Raw genomic sequence first — 18,084 nt, forward strand, 5'->3', positions numbered from 1 at the left:
AATGCAGTGCCAGGAGGTGAGCATCTCTGGGAACTATCTTGGATGTTGGTTACCATAGTCTGCCTTCTGGTTCCCAGTAATTCATCCTGTTCCTTCCACATGCAAAATAAAATACCCCATTCTCTTTCTCTTAATGCCATTATCAGATTACAATGTCAGTTAGAAGTCAAGAACTTCATCATCTAATTTAGGTTCAGATATATCTGTATTTTCTTTAACATAACTCAAATGCAATTCCTTTCGATCTGAAGATATGTGAATTAAATAGACAAGTTATTTTCCCCTCACACACTCAACATACAGGTGAGATAGGCACAGGATACCTATATAGGATAATTCCTTTGCAGAAAGGGAGGAAAGTGGGAGGCACACAGGAATCATTGATCCAAAGCAGTTCTTTTTTATTTATTTTAATTGGGAAATAATTACTTTACAGTTTTGTGATGGCCTCTGCCATACATCAACATGCATCAGCCATAGGCATACATGTGTCCCTCTTGAACTCCATCCCTCCAGGTTGTCACAGAGCACCAGGTCCAGAGCAGTTCTGAAATTCGCCAGACGCTTGGTTAGGACTCAAGGCTTCATTCCTCAAGGCTTTTGGCTTTGCTCTCTGTTATCTTTTTTACATGAAAGGTAGTTTGTGTTTGTAACTGCCTAGTTTTTTCAGTCTGCTTACTGCCTATAGAAATGTGGGTTTTGAGGGGGACTTCCTTGCTGGTCCAGTGGTGAAGGCTCCACACTTCCACTGCAAGGGGCACAGGTTCGATCCCTGGTTGGGGAACTAAGACCCCACATGCCATGCAATGTGGCTAAAAAAAAAAGTTTAAAAGAAATGTGGGCTTTAAAAAATTATTAGCTGTGCCACACAGCTTGTGGGATCTTAGTTCCCTGACCAGGGATTGAGCCCAGGCCCTGGCAATGAAAACACCAAGTCCTAACCACTGGACAGCCAGAGAATTCCTTGAAATGTGGATTTTTAAAGATTTTTTTCCTTTTATACCATCTCTGTCCCTTTCAGTCCAAACTGGTAATATTTCTGACAGTTCAATTATCTTAAAATCTTTGTTGGTCTCCTATGAAGCTTACTGGGGTGGGGAGAGGGGTTGGTCACTTCATTAGACAAAAGCAACATTCACAAACTTCTTCAAGATAATTTCTACCATTACTTCTCAGACCACAAAGAGAGTACTCTTAAAGTCTTTGGAACCCTTATCTTCAGCCAGAATATTCTCTGTAACCACCTTCATTCTCGCTGAGGTCTTAACAAAAGCTTTACAGCTACATAATCTGTTTTACCTTTTGAAGTTTTTGTTATAGTACCTTGGACGTGATCTTTGCCACATCCATCTCTTAATTTTGGAATCACTGCCTAGAGAGGCTGGGAGTTTTCAAATCCTGCAGTTGCTGGCTTCTTTTTGTTTAAAAGTTCTACATTAAGTTTATTTCTCTCTGCTTGCATTTTACTGTAAGCACTAAGAAGCCAGGCAATTTGTAACAGCCTGAAAACTCTGTAGCTAGGTCATCCAGATCATAATAGGATACATCTTTTACTTTCCCCACTTAAAAAAATTATTTACTTAATTATTTTTGGCTGCACTGGGTCCTTATTACTACGTGTGAGTTTTCTCTAGTTGCAGTGAGGGGAGGCTGTCTTGTGGAGCACGGGCTCTAGGTGCTTGGGCTTAGTAGTTGTGGCACGCAGGCTTAGTTACCCCACGGCATGTGGAATCCTCCCTGACCAAGGACTGAACCCAGTGTCCCCTGCATTGGCAGGCAGATTCTTAACGACTGGACTACCAGAGAAGCCCTACTTCACCCTCCCCCGATTAATGCAGTCAACACTGTTATTAAATCTTCTTTCACTATATAACAAGGATTTTCTTGCAATTCCCAATAATGTTTTCCTCCTGTTTCTTTAAATCTACATCAGCAACCCCCTCGAGGACTTTTAAACCTCTGCTAACAGTCTCTTCCAGGCTTTTATTAACTCTCCTGAGGGCTCTTTTAGCTTTTACCCATATTTCTAAATTTTTTTATGGTAATACCCTACTTCTAGTGTTAAAATCTGTATTAGTTATTCATTATATAACAGATTGCATCAAAACTTGATTTAAAATAGCAGTAAATATTCACCATCTTGAAGTTTCTATGGAGACTTCCCAGGTGGCGCTAGTGGTAAAGAACCCACCTGCCAGGGTAGGAAAGTAAGAGCCATGGGTTGGATCCCTAGGTTGGGAAGATCCCCTGGAGGAGGGCACGGCAACCCACTCCTGTATTCTTGCCTAGAGAATCCCATGAGCAGAGGAGCCTGGTGGGCTACAGTCCATAGGGTCGCAAAGAATCTCACATGACTGAAGTAACTTAGCACGCATACACGCACACACAGTGTCTATGGGTCAGAAACTCAAGCTTAACTGGTTGGTCTTGGTTTTCGGGGGAAGCGGGGAGGTCTCTCTTGAGGGTTGTACTCAAGATGTTGGCCAGGGCTGTAGTTATCTGAAGGGTTCTGGAGGATTCTCTTGCAAGGTGGTTCCTACTCATGGGTGGTGAGTTGGCACTGGCTTTTGTAAGAAGGCCACCATTCCTCACCACAGTGGCTTCTTCACACAACCATGTCTTCTTGTAACGTCGTACATGGTTTCCCCAAAGTGAGTGATCTGAGAGAGCGAGGCAGAAGCTGCGCGGTCTGTCATGACCTGGCTTCTGAAGTCCTGCTCCATCACTTTTGCAGTATTCCGGTGGGTTCACAGCCCTATACTGGAGAAGGAAATGGCACCCCACTCCAGTGCTCTTGCCTGGAAAATCCCACGGATGGTAGAACCTGGTAGGCTATAGTCCATGAGGTCGCAGAGAGTCAGACACGACTGAGCGACTTCACTTTCACTTTTCACATTCACAGCCCTATGCAGCACAGGGGGCTCACGACACCCACACCTCTGTAGGGCTCACTCTGCACCCACGCCTCTAGAGTGTGTGGCTGCCGGGCAAGACTCCCTAGGAGCACGTGGAGGCTGGCTGCGTGTCTCGTTCTGTCCCTGGCTCAGACTGGTCATAGTACTTGGCATTTCACATCTCTTGGCCTCTGTCATGTTAGGTTCTGCTGGAAGTTGATGCTGCTTTTGCAAATTCTGATAACGTTGCTGGTTATGAGATGGGGATATCGCCCCTCCCTCCTACCCTTACTCGTGGTGGACGAGGGTCTAGTTGATGATGAGGGTCTAGTCCCTGCCTGAGTGTGGCAGGAATGTGACACTACGGTCTCAGTAGGCCTCTCTGAGGGCCTGGAAGTTGGAACTAAGGTGTAAGGATACAGAAGTAATGATGCTTTTGAACAGCGGTTTATACTCCGGGGTTTGGGCTGATGACATCTCCCTGCTCTGTGCCAGCGTGTCCGGAGTGGTGAATGGAAAGGGTACTCGGGCAAGGCCATCACGGACGTCATCAACATCGGCATTGGCGGCTCTGACCTGGTAAGAAGAGGGCTGCCTTGGGATAGAGGAGGGGGTCTCATCCGGCCTTGGTTCCCCCAGAGATGGGACCTGGCTGTTCTCACCACTTGTGGCATCTTGTTTTCTGATGCTCCATCTCCCCACAGGGACCCCTCATGGTGACTGAAGCCCTCAAGCCCTACTCTTCAGAAGGTCCCCGGGTCTGGTTTGTCTCCAACATTGACGGGACTCACATTGCCAAAACGCTGGCCACCCTGAACCCCGAGTCCTCTCTCTTTATCATTGCCTCCAAGGTATGGGCTTCAGCCCCCGCCTGTCTCCCAGCCCTGTTGCGCTGGGGTGGGAGCAGGGGTTGGGGGGAGTGGGTGCTTTGCTGCCGCCCTGCACACTGGACCCTCCCGCCTGCTCTGAATGAGCTGTGCTCTGTGGCTCAGGTGGGCACAGCTGCCCTCAGACCGTTCCTTATCTGGTGGCCAACACAGTTCACCCGATGAAAGCCCACACTGGTCCACGTGTGCCTCTATCTGAGGCCATGCCCACTCACTTGGCTGAATCTGGGCTCAGCCCAGGACCATTCCTATCCTCTCAGAGATTTGTCCCTAACGTCTGCTCCTTTCTCATCCCAGAGCCAGGCCCAGATAACGTAAGCATTTTGCTTTTTTGTCATTTATACCCTGTTTACTCATATCCATGCAAATTAAATATTATGGATAATTCCATCTGGGTTTTGAGATACAGCCAGGTCTGGGCTGAAGGAGCCCCAGGCCACAGCAGCTATCCTGGCGGATGTTCTAACCTTTGACCTGTGGTTCCTCTGTGAAGTTCTGGAATCACAGAATGACGCTGCTGCTTCCAGGCCTCTGCCCCAGATACACACTAATTGGGGCTTTGAGGACATGTGGGCGGAGGTGACGTGGAGCAACTCACTGACCCGCATGCACTGCTCCGTGTGATAACTGGGCATCCATGTGGCCTCCGCTGCTGAGCTCTGGCTCAGGACTGTATCAGCTGGGGACCAACTGCTGTACTCTCTGCAGACCTTCACTACCCAGGAGACCATCACGAACGCAGAGACAGCGAAGGAGTGGTTTCTCCTGTCGGCCAAGGATGTGAGTGCTCGTGGGCAGTGGGCAGGCGGGGAAGGACAGAGTGGGTCTGCCCAGCCCTGTAGTCCTGTTTCCCCTGAAGTTGGCAGCAGGAGGCAGCCTTTCTGGTTAAGATACTTGACTTTGCCAGCCCAGACAAGCCCAAGGTGCAGACCCTGCTCTAACTTCTGAGGGCCCTTTCTTTAAGGCTACTGGCCCTGTGGAGCCTCTCTGCCCCTGGCCCTGCCAAGTTTACAGGGGAGGCACCATGGGCCTCGTGTGCCCATGAGGTAGGATGGGCCAGCCAGCCTCTGACCCCTCTGCCTATTCTGCCTTGATTTGGGCCTCCTCCAGCAGCCTCAGAATCGAGTACTGGGGGCGGTGGGCCCCACCCAGGGCCTGGGTTTCTCCGGAGGCAGGAGGGTCACTGTCCCTGGGGGCGGTTCCCAGGGTGAGTATGGTCTAACTTGGCTTATCTCTTGCAGCCTTCTGCAGTCGCGAAACACTTTGTTGCCCTGTCTACCAACACTGTAAGTGCCCACAGGGGTTCCTGTACCACCACCCTGGGTTGGGGCCCTGGCCAGGTCAGGGTCATGGCCTTTCCAAGTACATGAGCTGACATGTGCTGACAGCGTCAGGGATCTTGGCTCAGCCAAGAAGGATTGCTTGCCTATGGGGGATGTGAATTGCAAGCCATACTTGCCATTTGGAACTGCTGCTGCTCCATGAGGGGCTTGCAGTCAGTGGGATCACATTAACCCCACCCGTTCCCCGGGGCCTGACTGATAACCACAGCATTCCACACGTGTGACCTCCCTTGGCCTCAGACACTGGCCTCTCCCTAGACGAGATGTGCCAGGTATGGGTCGGGTGGTGGTTGTTCAGTCGCCAAGTCATGTCCAACTCTTGCGACCCCATGGACTGTGGCATGACAGGCTTATTTCTCATGTAAGGATGTTAGTTAAGCCCAGTGAAGGGATGTGAGTTTGCCCAGTGATTGTATGAGTCAGTGATGTAAGGATTAGAACGTGGTTACCCATGTGCCAGCTCCTCCTGGCCCCAGGTTGTGCAAGGTAGGGGTGGGGGCAGGCCTGTGGGAGTTGGGGCTTCGCTCCCGGAATCAAAAGAAAGGCAAACCTGGTTGAACACTGGCTATGTGGCGGGCCTTGTGTTGGGCGGTCTGAACTGGAACCACACCCAGGTTCTCTGGACTCCCACTCCTTCCGTGCCACCCCCACCCATGCCTCCAGTGCTGACCTGCCTATGAGAGGAGACAGAAGGACATCTTAGGGCTGGCCAAACAGCACAGCTGTCCGCCTCTTGCAGGTAGAGCTGGTCAGTAGGGTGTCTCCTGTGGGGTCTAGGGAGGGGGCTGCTGACCCTGTCTGTGTAGAGGATAGAATAAGATTGGTCGTCCCCTGAAGGCTTCCTGGGGTTCGGTCACCATCCCAGTATCGGAAGGGCTGGGCAGGTGTCCAGGTTGTCTGTTCCCCGGCCTGGGAGGTGGCCCCTGCCTGTGCTCGGGTTCCAGCCCGGGGCCCGGTTTCCCAGAAGTCCCAGGGATTGGGTCTGGGCGGTGGCTCTTGCAGAGCAGTGTGGGGGCCAGGTCCTTGCAGTGAGTGTGCAGCTCCCCTTCAGCAGGAGGGCTTGGCCAGTACCAGGCCACCGATGTGCTGGGTGTGAGCTGGCTGGACATCTGATTCTGGAGTGGGCGTCTCCTGGTGCTGCCCTGGGCTCAGAGGTGGCTCCAGCCCCACCCCAGTGAGGGCTCTGTGGAAGGTGTGTTGCTCCTAAAGTTTGGACAGCATGACTCCTCATGCCTGCAGGTTCTCGTGCAGCTAATCCCGGCTTCTTCTTTCTTTCTCCCTTTGCCCCTTTTTAGGCCAAAGTGAAGGAGTTTGGAATTGATCCTCAAAACATGTTCGAGTTCTGGGATGTAAGTAATGGCACTTGCCTGTGGTGGGTGAATTATGTCCTTTGCTAAGTCAAGCCACAGATGAGGGGCCCATGGAGTCAGGTCAACGTTTATTGAGCACCTGCTGTATGCCTGGCTTTGGGACAGGCCAGGAAGTCCTCAGGGAGCAGGAGCAGCTTCCCTCAGTCAGGATATGGCCCCCCTCCCACCGAGGGCGGCTTTCAGGGCCAGGGTGACACCCCCCTGGGTGCCTGCAGTAGCACCCACAGTGGGGTAACCGGAGCCACCCCCATCCCCCTCGGTGAGCTGAGGTTGTGAGTTATTCTCAGTGATGACCTTTCTCTGAACCACAGCCGCAATCTGTAAAGGCCAAGGGGCAGGGCAAGGCAGGAGTATGACTGGGCAGGCCTGGAAAGGAGCTGCAGGGGCAGCTGGAGGTGGCAGAGAGGAGGTGCCAGGCCTGGGGCTGGGTGGGGCCCCGCTGGGCAGCTTGCAGAGCCAGCACTGCTGGGGGGCAGAGCTGTGGGCCAGTCTGGCCACGAGTGGTCCCACAGGCTCATCTCTGCTGAAGCCACCATGGGTGCCAAGCAGTGAGCCAGAATTGTCTCTGCGGCTGGCCTGAGTGCAGCCGTGGTGTAGGAAAGGCTCTGGCGGCAGAATGCAGGCAGGCTTGGGATGCAGGGATGCAGTGCAGGGAGTGGTGTGGTTGCAGTGGGTGTGACTCTAACACATGACCTTGGCAGGTGTACCTAAGAGAGCATCCTCTAATCTAGGGATTTCGCCCTGGGGCCGATTCCAAGCCCTTATACCGCAAGCTCTCTGCTGAGTGGCAGCATCCGAAGATGTAACCTCCTTTGAAAGCTATAAAGGCCTTGGAGTCTGGGAGAGAATTTAGCCCTCGTACCCTAAGATGTCTCTTGTGTGTAATGAGTTAACTTCTTTCCAGAATGGGACTAGTTATGTACCATCCTTGGAAGAATTGAGAAGAGTCACTCAGATCCTTGTCTGCGTCTCATGGCTCAGATGAGGAGCCCTGGTCGAGAGAGACTGTGCAGCTGCTAACAAATGCATGCATGCCTGAAACAGGAAGGGGCGCCTTCCTCCTGCATGCATGCCTGAGACAGGAAGGGGCGCCATCCTCCTCCTCCTCCCTGGGATCTCGAGCCTGAGCAGGTGGTGGTCAGGGCCGTGCAGGGGCTCCCGTGAGCCAAGGAGTCCGGCAGAGCGGGGCTGTGTCCCAGCCTGGGTTTTCACTGCCTGTAACCACCCAGTCTGAAGAGATGAGTTGAAGTGTGGCTTAAACAGAGACCTGGGTCTCCCAGGTAAGGCCTAAGAACACAGGAACATGGAGCTAGGACTGGCTAGTGAGGTCCAAGTGCCTCGAGTGGGCACAGTAGAGGCCTCGGGCCAGGCCAGACATAGCTGGAGGGACCTGCATGTATATTGCTGAATTGAGAAGGTGACATCTGAGGAGCCAGGGACAGGTGAAGTTTCTGGACCTAGGGTCTCTCAGGTGAGAGAGAATCATCAGAATAGATACAGGGATATTGTGCTGGCTCTGAGGTAAGATCGGAAGAGTTCAGTCTGGCGTAAGTGGTGAGGACTGCTCAGCTGTGTCCAGGGGGTGCAGCCATGGTCCAGGGTCCATGGGGCATCCTTGAGTGTCGGGCTTAGGCAGAGGTGAGGTGGTAAACTGGGGGGACTGTCAGGGCTCAGCCAGAGTCAGCACATATTGGGGGGCTCATTTTGGCTGTTGCTGTCTGAAGAGGAGCCAGGGCAGGTGCACGTGATGTCTGAAGAGGCAGCCCCAGGATGGGTAAAGGTACAGGGGAGATTCTGGAAGAATTCAGATGTTTATTCTGTCAAGTGGCGTCTGAGAAGCCAAAATTATGGACAGGTACTTAGACCTGGGTCTGTGAGCTCAGGATGGGTGTATATAGTGCGATCTCTCTGACTGGCTCTGAAGAGTGAGCCTCAGGTACTGGATGGCTGATCACTCAAGCGAGGCTGTTAGAACTCAGACGAGACAAACATGGAAAAGTCCCCTGAGCCAGGTGAGCCTCTGGGTTCTCAGCATCCTGACCCAGTGAGACAGGCAGAGCTCAGGGTGTTGTCGAGGCCTCTCGGGTCGCATGACCAGCCCAGGACGTGTCAGTGGCATTGGGGTCTGGCTGGGGTAGGGTTTGAGGTGCCCAGATGAGGGAATGGTAGGAATGTACCTGGTTATCAAAGGTAAGGACTGGAGAGTTGGGACAGGTGAAGACAAGTGAACTGCTGAGGAGCTGCGTCACTAAGATGTGGTGGGAGAGGCTAATGGTAGACAAAGGTCTCGAAGTGTCAGAGGCACAAGTCACTCAGACCCTGTTTGGCACCAGTGGACTCTCACCAGGCTTCCCTCGGGCCACGGCAAGCAGCCAGGAATCTGTCAGGTCTCCAGGAAAAGTCTTCAGGTTAGGTTTGTACAGAGGGGTCTGCTAGGGGTCATCTGTAAAGCTACATCTGTTTGAGGTCTCATAAGCTAGAATCAGACGAGGTGTATATAACTCGGTATCTTGGGGAGACCCGAGGAACTGAGATTAGACAATATCTGGGCAGAAGTGGGTTGGTCAGATAAGGACACTGGAGCCAAAGATAGTCAGAGACAGAGCTGAGTCTGACAGGTGGGCTTAGAAATCCACGATTGGGTCCAGGTCAGAACTGTGTCCTCAGTTGTTGTCCGAGCAGTTCTGGTGACTCAGGGCAATGGCCCAGGGGCCCCTGGGAAAAGATTGAAAACCTGGAGTCAGGCAAGGAGATGGAGCACTGCATCCATCCATCTGGAAGGTTCGGCAATTCTGTGTCTGTCTCAGGTGCAAAGCAGGTATGTCAGGTAAGGTTGAAGGAGTTGAGGCGAGAGACAGGCTTGTACTCCTGGTTCCTGAACAGGTGAGGTCTGAGCTGTTGAGGTTAGTCCCTGGCTTGTACTCTGAATCTGAGGAGCTGAGGTTCAGTGCAGGTAGATAGAACTGAGTTTTTCAGGTTAAGTCTGTAAGCCAGAGGCAAGCTGGAAGTAGGCTGAAAAGCCATGTTTGGGTTCATTAAATTCTGTCCCATAGTTGAGGTCAGGAACAAGTAGGTAGATCTGTCAAGTGAGGCCTGAGGAGCCAGAGTTAGGCTTATCTAGAAAGAACTGGATTTCTTAGATGATCTCTGAGGATATACAGTGAAGACAGGTGGATAGAGGGAGGTGTCTCAGGTGAGATCTCAGGAGCTGGGATTGGGCCCAGATGAATAGAGCTGGATCTCCCAGGTAAGGTCAAGATAGGTAGGTAGAACTGCTTCTTGGCAGATGTCTCATGATGATGAGTTGTGCCCGGATGCAGGTATGTGGAATTGAGTTTCTCAGGTAAGATCTCTGGAGTCTGCATAGGGGACAGGTTTTATTCTTGGGTCTCACAGGGTGAGTTAAGCACAGGTGAGTAGAATAGAGTTTGTCAGGTAAAGTCTGTGGAACAAGTTTAGGAAACTGGGTCGGTCCAGTGAAATCTCAAAAGTCACAGGTAAGTCCGGGAAAGAACCGAATGTCTTAGATGACCTCTGGCGAGCTGAACTGGGGCAGAGCTAGCCTGTCAGGAGCAGCCTCAGGAGCCAGGAACAAGCACAGGTAGCCAGAGGTGGCTCACCATGTGCAGCTGAAAGACCCAAGGTCATGCACAGGTAGGTAGAGGCAAGGTTGTCCAGCTGCAGGCTCGGGAACCAGGGTCAATCTCAGGTCGGTAGAACTGACTCAGGTCGGTAGAACTTGACATGTGAACTTGACGGTCACACGTCAAGAAGAACCAGAGTCAAGCACAGATAAGCAGAGCTGGTCCACTAGGTACAGTGTATAAGGTGCCAGAGTCATTAACAAGTAGACAGAATTGGTCTGCTGGGCATGGTCTGAGGATCCGGGTCATATACAGGTCGGCCAAGCTAGTCTGCCAGATAAGGACTGAAGGTCCAGGGGAGTGTACAGGTAGGCAGAACTGTTCTGTTGGGTATGGTCTGAGGACTCAGAGTTGAGCACAGGTAAGTAGAGCTGGTCTGCTAGGTACAGTACAAGGAGCCAGGGTCATGTACAGGTGGGCAGAACTGGTTCATTGGGTATGATCTGAGGACTCAGGGTCAACTACAGGTAGGCGGAACTGGTCCGTAATGTATGGTCTGAGGACCCAGGGTCATGTGCAGGTAGGAAGAGCTGGCTGGGTAGGTGTAGTTTGAGGACCCAGGGTCATGTGCAGGTAGGCAGAGCTATCTGCTCAGTATGGTTTGGGGACTGAAGTCAATCACAGGTAGGCAAAGCCTGTGCTAGGTACACTGTAAGAAGCCAGGGTCAGGTACAGGTGGGCAGAACTGTCCCATTGGGTATGGTCTCAGGACCTGGAATCAAGCGCAGGTAGGCAGAAGGTCTGAGGAGATCGAGTCGTGCACAGGTAAGCAGCGCTGGTTTGCACAAGGAGCCAGGGTCAAGAACAGGTAGGTAGATGTGGTCTAGGTGTGGCCTGAAGGTCCAGGGTCGTGAACAAGTAGACAGGTAGGGTATGGGTAGGTATGGTCCAGTGATCCAGGGCCAAGCACAGGTAGGTAGAACTCGTCCACTAAGTGTAGTCCAAGGATTAAGAGTCAAGCACAGGTGAGAGCACAGGTACAGCACAAGGGGCCAGGGTTGAGAACAGGTAGGTAGAGGTGGCCCACACGGTGCAGCCTGAGGAACCAGGGGCATACAGGTAGGCAGAGCCTGGTATGTTTGGAATGGTCTGAGGATCCAGGGTCAAGCACAGGTAGGCAGAGTTGGTCTGCCAGGTATGGTCTGAGAGTCCAGAATTGTGTACAGGTAAGCAGAGCTGGTCCGCCAAGTGCAGTCTGAGGATCCAGGGTCATGTACAGGTAGGCAGAACTGTCTGCTAGATATGGCCTGAGGACTCAAGCACAGGTAGGCCCACACGGTGTATCACAAGGAGCCAGGGTCAAGTGCACAGGTGAGCAGAGCTGGTCCACTAGGTACAGCACAAGGGCTCAGGGTCACGTACAGGCAGGCAGAACTGGTCCGTCAGGCATGGTCTGCCCAGGGTTGTGTACAGGTAGGCAGAGGTGTCTGGTTAGATGTGGTCTGAGGAGCCTGGGCCAGAGGCAGGTAGGCAAAGCTGGTCTGCTGGGTACAGCATAAGAAGCTGGTGTCACGTACAGGTAGGCAGAACTGTTCTGCTGGGTATGGTCTGAGGACCTGGAATCAAGCACAGGTAGGCAGAGCTAATCCACTAGGTAAGATCTGAGGAGGTGGAGTCACTCGCAGGTAAGCTGAGCTGGTTTGCACAAGGAGCCAGGGTCAAGTACAGGGAGATAGAGCTGGCCTGCTTGGTACAGCCTCAGAACCCAGGGTCACGTACAGGTAGGCAAAGCTGGTCTATAAGATGTGGTCTGAGGAGCCAGGGTCATGGTCAGGTGGGTAGAACTGGTCTGCTAGGTATGGTCTGAGGATCCAGGGTTAAGCCCAGGTAAGCAGAGCTGGTCCACTTGGTAGCACAAGGAGCCAGGGTCATGTACAGGTGGGTGCAACTGGTTCATAATGTATGGTCTGAGGAGCCAGGGTCAAGCACGGGTAGGCAAAGCTGGGCTGTCAGGTGTGATCTGAAGGTCCAGGTAGTATCCAGGTAGGCAGAACTGGTCCATTGGGTATAGCACATGAAACCTGGTTCCCTAGACATGGTCTGACAATCCAGGGGCATGTACAGGTAGGCAGAGCTGGCTCAGCAAGTGTGTTCTGAGGGGCCTGGGTCAGAGGCAGGTAGGCAAATCTGGTTGGTAGGTATGGCAAAAGGAGCCAGGGTCAGGTCCAGGTAGGTAGAGGTGGTCCACCAGGTGCGGACTCAGGGTTATGTACAGGTAGGCAGAGCTGGTCCATAAGACGTGGTCTGATGAACCAGGGTCAAGTACAGGTAAGCCGAACTGGTCTACCAAGTGCAATCTGAGGACCCAGGGTCACGTATAGGTAGGCAGAGCTCATGGGCCAGGTATAGACTGGATCCAGGGTAAAGTTCGTATAGGCGGAGGTGGTCTACTAAGTGTGGTCTGAGGAGACAGGGTCACATTCAGGTAGGCAGAATTGTCGTCGGTATGACCTGAGGACTCCGAGTTAAACCCAGGTAAGCAGAACTGGTTCACAAGGCACAGCACGAGGAGCCAGGGTCATGTACAGGTGGGTGACGTTGGTCTGCCAGGTAGGGTCTGAAGGTCCAGGGTAACGTACAGGTAGGCAGAGCTAGTCCATTAGGTACTGCACATGAAGCCAGGGTCGTATACATGCAGGCAGAGCTGGTCCCCTAGGTATGGTCTGATCTAGGGTCATGTACATGTATGCAGAGCTGGTCCACTAGGTATGATCAGAGGATCCAGGGTCATGTACAGGTAGGCAGAGCTGGCCCAGCAAGTGTATTCTCAGGAGCCCAGGTCAGAGGCAGGAAGGCAAAGCTGGTCTGCCAAGTGTAGTCCTGAGAAGGCCTAAGGATCAGGGTCACATGGGCAGAGGTATATAAACATGATCTTAGGTGGGTTTTTGCCCCCAGGGTTCAGGTACAAGTTGGCATCCCTGGACTTGTTAGATGAAATGAATGGGGCAAGATCTAGCCCAGAAATACATAATTGGTGTGATTGGTAAGGCCTGAGAAGGTGACTCAGACACAGGTGGGACCCCCAACGGTAGGATCGATCAGGACACTTAAGTGGGTAGCGTGGACTGTCATCGAGGGAAAGCCAGAGTGATCGTAGGTATGTATACCTAGGTCTGCCTGGGGAGGTCTGTGGAGCCCTTGGGTTCAGGTAGGAGAGGTAGAATATGCTGAGCCACATCAGCCACCTGTCCTTAGCACCCTGGTCCAGTGTGATGGGCAGTGTTGTGGAGGCCAGGGGATCTGTAGTCTGTCACATTGGGGTCTGGTTGGCAGGGTCTGAACTAACCAAGTATGGAAAGAGATTGGATTATACCTGGTTGGAGAAGGTGGGATCTGAGGCTCGTGAGGCTCAGAACTTAGAACTGACTGCTACATCTTTAAGGTGTGTTCTGCACTCGCTGCAGGTAAAGGTGAGGTCTAGCGATCTGTGTCTGCAGCTTGACGTTTCAGAGGCTCAAATCAGATACTGGCTTTGCTGGGCTCTTCCCAAAACAAAAGTCAGGTCTGAGACCCTGCCCTCAGCCAAGGTCAGCAGCCTGGAATCTGTCAGTCTGAGCCCTGGCCGTCTATTCAGTCCAGTTTCTGGGTTTGAGTCTATTGGGTGAGATCTGAGAGCCTCCATCAGGCATAGTGTGGTCTGTGGGACTGTGACTGTCAGGTCAGGTTCCCCCAAACCCAGAGCCTTTCTAAGTAAAGAACCCCATCATACTCATCTTTATTACCCAAGCTGAAACGTCTGATCCTCTCACTCTTGATCCTCTCATTGTGCCAATTCATCCTGTTTAATTAACATCCTGAATCAGTGCTATGCATCCGCACCACCCCCTTCCAGGGAAACGTCACTCTTTGGACGACCACTGGGGCTCCCGTGTGGTTTCCTGCTTCCCTTCTCACCTCACCTACAGACTTCTTGGTTCTCCATCCTTGCCTCTCCGCTTCTGCCCACCAGTTTATGACTCCTTCCTTCATCTTCAAAATTGTGCTGCCCGTTTTCCTGCCCAGCCTTTCTCAGGAGAGAATTAAATCCTAATGCCCCAGGGCAGCCATTGGATATAATGAATTAGCACCTCTCTTTTGCATCTGGAAGGATGCTAGCCTTGGATCAACCTTGGGAGTATGGAGAAACTAAGTCATTCAAAGCATTTTCTGTGGGGCTTAATTCTCTCACTGTTGAGAAAGGCTGTTCTTGCCACAGAAGCTTTGCATTTGCTGTTCTTGCTCCCGGAATCCTCCTCCCTCTGTGCTTCCCTGAGTAGTACTTGCCCATTCTTCACATCCAGGCTGAAGCACCTTCAGAGTCCTTTCATTATTGGTTTCAGTACTGTATTCCTGTCTTCTAAGCACTTTATCTCATTTTCACATTTATTGGCATTTCATTATTGGTTGTTTCATTTATATCTTTCACCCCCATGGATTGTTGGCATTGCCTATGCTAGGAACTTGGTGGATACTCCATAAATAGTTGTTAGGAAGATGTGATTGGAGCTCTGAGGATTCCGATGATACAAAGTGGAATCTGCAGTGTGGCATGGGAGGACACAGTGTGGATGGTAGGTCTCGGTCTGGCTTGGGCTGAGGCTGAAGATCAGTCAAGCCCAGGTATGAGCTGCTGGGCCTGTCAGTGTCCCAGGAAGCAGGGCTGGCACAGGTAGGAGCTGTGTCTGTCAGTACAGCCTGGGAGTCGGGGATGGGCTCAGGTACAAGGCACTGGATCTCCTGTCAGAAGAGTCAAGGCCAGACCCAGGTATGAGGCATTGGGCCTGAGGAGCAGGGCCACAGTCAGGTAGGAGGTGCTGGGTTTTTCGTTGTTCAGGGAAGCATGGGCACAGGTAGAAGGTGCTGGGTCTGTTAGTGTTTACGGAGGCTGGACACAGGTATGAGTCACTGGTTCTGTTGATGTCCTAGGAGGCATGACTAGACACAGGTATGGGGTTTTGATTTGTCAGTGTCCAAGGAGATGGGCTCGGCACTGGATCTGCTGGTGTCTGAGGAGGCCAGACCTGGCTCAACTATGAGGCCCTGGGTCTGTCGGTGTCTGGTGAGGCCAGACCTGTGCAGGTATGAGGCCCTGGGTCTGTTGGCATCTGAGGAGGCCAGACCTGCTCAACTATGAGGCGCTGGGTCTGTCGGTGTCTGGTGAGGCCAGACCTGTGCAGGTATGAGGCCCTGGGTCTGTCGGTGTCTGAGGAGGCCGGACCTGTGCAGGTATGAGGCCCGGGTCTGTTGGTGTCTGAGGAGGCTGGACCTGTGCAGGTATGAGGCCCTGGGTCTGTCGGTGTCTGAGGAGGCGGACCTGTGCAGGTATGAGGCCTTGGGTCTGTTGCATCTGAGGAGGCTGGAGCTGGTTCAGGTATGAGGCCCGGGTCTGTCGGTGTCTGAGGAGGCCAGACCTGTGCAGGTATGAGGCCTGGGTCTGTCGGTGTCTAGGGAGGCCAGTTCTGTGCAGGTATGAGGCCTGGGTCTTTCAGTGTCTAGGGAGGCCGATCCTGTGCAGGTATGAGGCCTGGGTCTGTCTATGTCTAGGGAGGCTGGCCGGACCTGGTGCAGCTATGAAGCCCAGATCTGTCGGTGTCTGAGGAGGCTGGAGCTGGTTCAGGTATGAGGCCCGGGTCTGTCGGTGTCTGAGGAGGCTGGACCTGTGCAGGTATGAGGCCCGGGTCTGTCGGTGTCTGAGGAGGCTGGACCTGTGCAGGTATGAGGCCCGGGTCTGTCGGTGTCTGAGGAGGCTGGACCTGTGCAGGTATGAGGCCTGGGTCTGTCAGTGTCTGGTGAGGCTAGACCTGGTGCAGGTATGGAGGCCTGGATCTGTTTGTTTGGTGAGGCCGATCCTGTGCAGGTATGAGGCCCGGGTCTGTCGGTGTCTTGAGGAGGCTGGAGCTGGTTCAGGTATGAGGCCCGGGTCTGTTGGTGTCTGGGGAGGCCGGACCTGTGCAGGTATGAGGCCCGCGTCTGTCGGTGTCTGAGGAGGCTGGAGCTGGTTCAGGTATGAGGCTCGGGTCTGTTGGTGTCTGGGGAGGCCGGACCTGTGCAGGTATGAGGCCCAGGTCTGTCAGTGTCTGGTGAGCCCAGACCTGGTGCAGGTATGGAGGCCTGGATCTGTTTGTTCGGTGAGGCCGATCCTGTGCAGGTATGAGGCCCGGGTCTGTCGGTGTCTGAGGAGGCTGGAGCTGGTTCAGGTATGAGGCCCAGGTCTGTCGGTGTCTGGGGAGGGCAGACCTTGCTCAGGTATGAGGCCTGGGTCTGGCAGTGTCTGGGGGGAGGCCGGACCAGCCACAGTAAGGTCTCGGGTTGAGTTTGTAGCTCTGGCCAGTCCATGTGTAGTTAGTGCTGTTGGTCAGCCCAACAGCTGCCAGCACCCGGCTTGCTGTCTTGCTTCTCAGAGGTGGGTTGGGCCAGGCCCTTGGAACTGCACCTGTAGAAGAGCATGGCTCCTGGGGACAAGTTTCCTGGCAGGAGGGAGGGGGGGCGGGGTGTGCCAACCTCTCCTCAGTGCCTTTTCCTGTCTCTTCTAGTGGGTGGGAGGCCGCTACTCGCTGTGGTCAGCCATCGGACTCTCCATTGCCCTGCACGTGGGTGAGTGTGTGTGTTTTATGTCTCTGTCTTGGGAGACGATGCTGCAGTCTGAGGTAGGGGTGGGGGCTCATGTCCCCAGATGCCCTCTTGTTCCCTCAGGCTGCTGGCTTCTCTGCCCTTGATGGGACCCTTTCTCCCAGGTCAGATGGGAAAGGCCGAGTGACCCTTGGTATTTGCAGGTTGGCCTTTCTCCCTGCCCCTCACAACTGTGGTCTGTCTCATTCCCCATGCCAGGTGGAGTTACAGCTGCCTTTGAGCTCAGGACTGACTCTGATTAGACAGGCTTTCCACAGGCCTTCGTCCTCCCAGATCCTGTTGCTTCTGGCTCCCCCTCCAGCCTTCTGGTTCTAGAAGAAGCTGTGTCCATGGCCTGGAGGCACAGTTCAGTTCAGTTCAGTTTAGTCACTCAGTCGTGTCCGACTCTTTGTGACCCCATGAATCAGAGCACGCCAGGCCTCCCTGTCCAACACCAACTCCCGGAGTTCACCCAGACTCACGTCCATCGAGTCAGTGATGCTATCCAGCCATCTCATCCTCTGTCATCCCCTTCTCCTCCTGCCCCCAATCCCTCCCAGCATCAGAGTCTTTTCCAATGAGTCAACTCTTCGCATGAGGTGGAGGCACAGGGCATGATCATTTCTATTGATGCGGCTTTTGTGTTGCAGGATTTGACAACTTCGAGCAGCTGCTCTCAGGAGCTCACTGGATGGTAAGTGCTGAGGCCCGAGTTCTCCAGCAGGCACTGGCCAGAGACATGTTGGTTGGTGCAGCTCCCTCCCCCTCAGCAGCTGCTGAGCCCCTGTCCACCCTGGTCTCCTTGCAGGACCAGCACTTCCGCACAACGCCCCTGGAGAAGAACGCCCCCGTGCTGCTGGCTCTGCTGGGCATATGGTACATCAACTGCTTTGGGTGTGAGACGCACGCCATGCTGCCCTATGATCAGTACCTGCACCGCTTTGCTGCCTACTTCCAGCAGGTACCAGCTGCCAAGCCAGGCTTTGGGTCAGGGGCCCCCTGAGCCCAGGTTACTTCTCCTCCTAGGGCCTTTCCCCCTGTTAGCCTCAGGCATGTCCAAGGCCCACCTGTGCTCCCCCTCTCATGGTGAATCTCCGTAACCAGGATCCATGTCAGTCAAGTTGGGCTACCATGGGAGGGGCATGACTGGCTGGCATCGTGGCTGGTCAGGCTCTGGCGTGACTCAGGGCATATGCCTCACCCGGATCACTTCTTTCTTGGACATCACCTGTTAGGCTGGGGCCATAGCCTGGGACCCCCGTAGTTTGCACTGCCTTTGTCTCCCTCCAGAAAAGCAAGTTTACACCCAGTCTGTGGTGCCTCTTTGGGCCCCTTGCAGCCCTCTGCCCCTGGAATCT

General features: G+C 53.4%; 1 protein-coding gene across 1 annotated transcript in view; it reads left to right on the forward strand.

The window, feature by feature from the left end:
- Positions 1-18,084, forward strand: part of GPI (glucose-6-phosphate isomerase) — a 28,103-nt gene that overhangs the window by 6,317 nt on the left and 3,702 nt on the right. Inside the window, exons 5-12 of the mRNA XM_061387935.1 lie at positions 3,390-3,473; positions 3,599-3,745; positions 4,490-4,561; positions 5,023-5,067; positions 6,420-6,473; positions 16,651-16,711; positions 17,377-17,420; positions 17,535-17,687. Coding sequence (XP_061243919.1) covers positions 3,390-3,473; positions 3,599-3,745; positions 4,490-4,561; positions 5,023-5,067; positions 6,420-6,473; positions 16,651-16,711; positions 17,377-17,420; positions 17,535-17,687 — 660 coding nt within the window. The remainder of the gene's footprint in view (positions 1-3,389; positions 3,474-3,598; positions 3,746-4,489; positions 4,562-5,022; positions 5,068-6,419; positions 6,474-16,650; positions 16,712-17,376; positions 17,421-17,534; positions 17,688-18,084) is intronic.

Source organism: Bos javanicus, chromosome 18, assembly GCF_032452875.1.
Source record: "Bos javanicus breed banteng chromosome 18, ARS-OSU_banteng_1.0, whole genome shotgun sequence".
Taxonomy (NCBI): domain Eukaryota; kingdom Metazoa; phylum Chordata; class Mammalia; order Artiodactyla; family Bovidae; genus Bos; species Bos javanicus.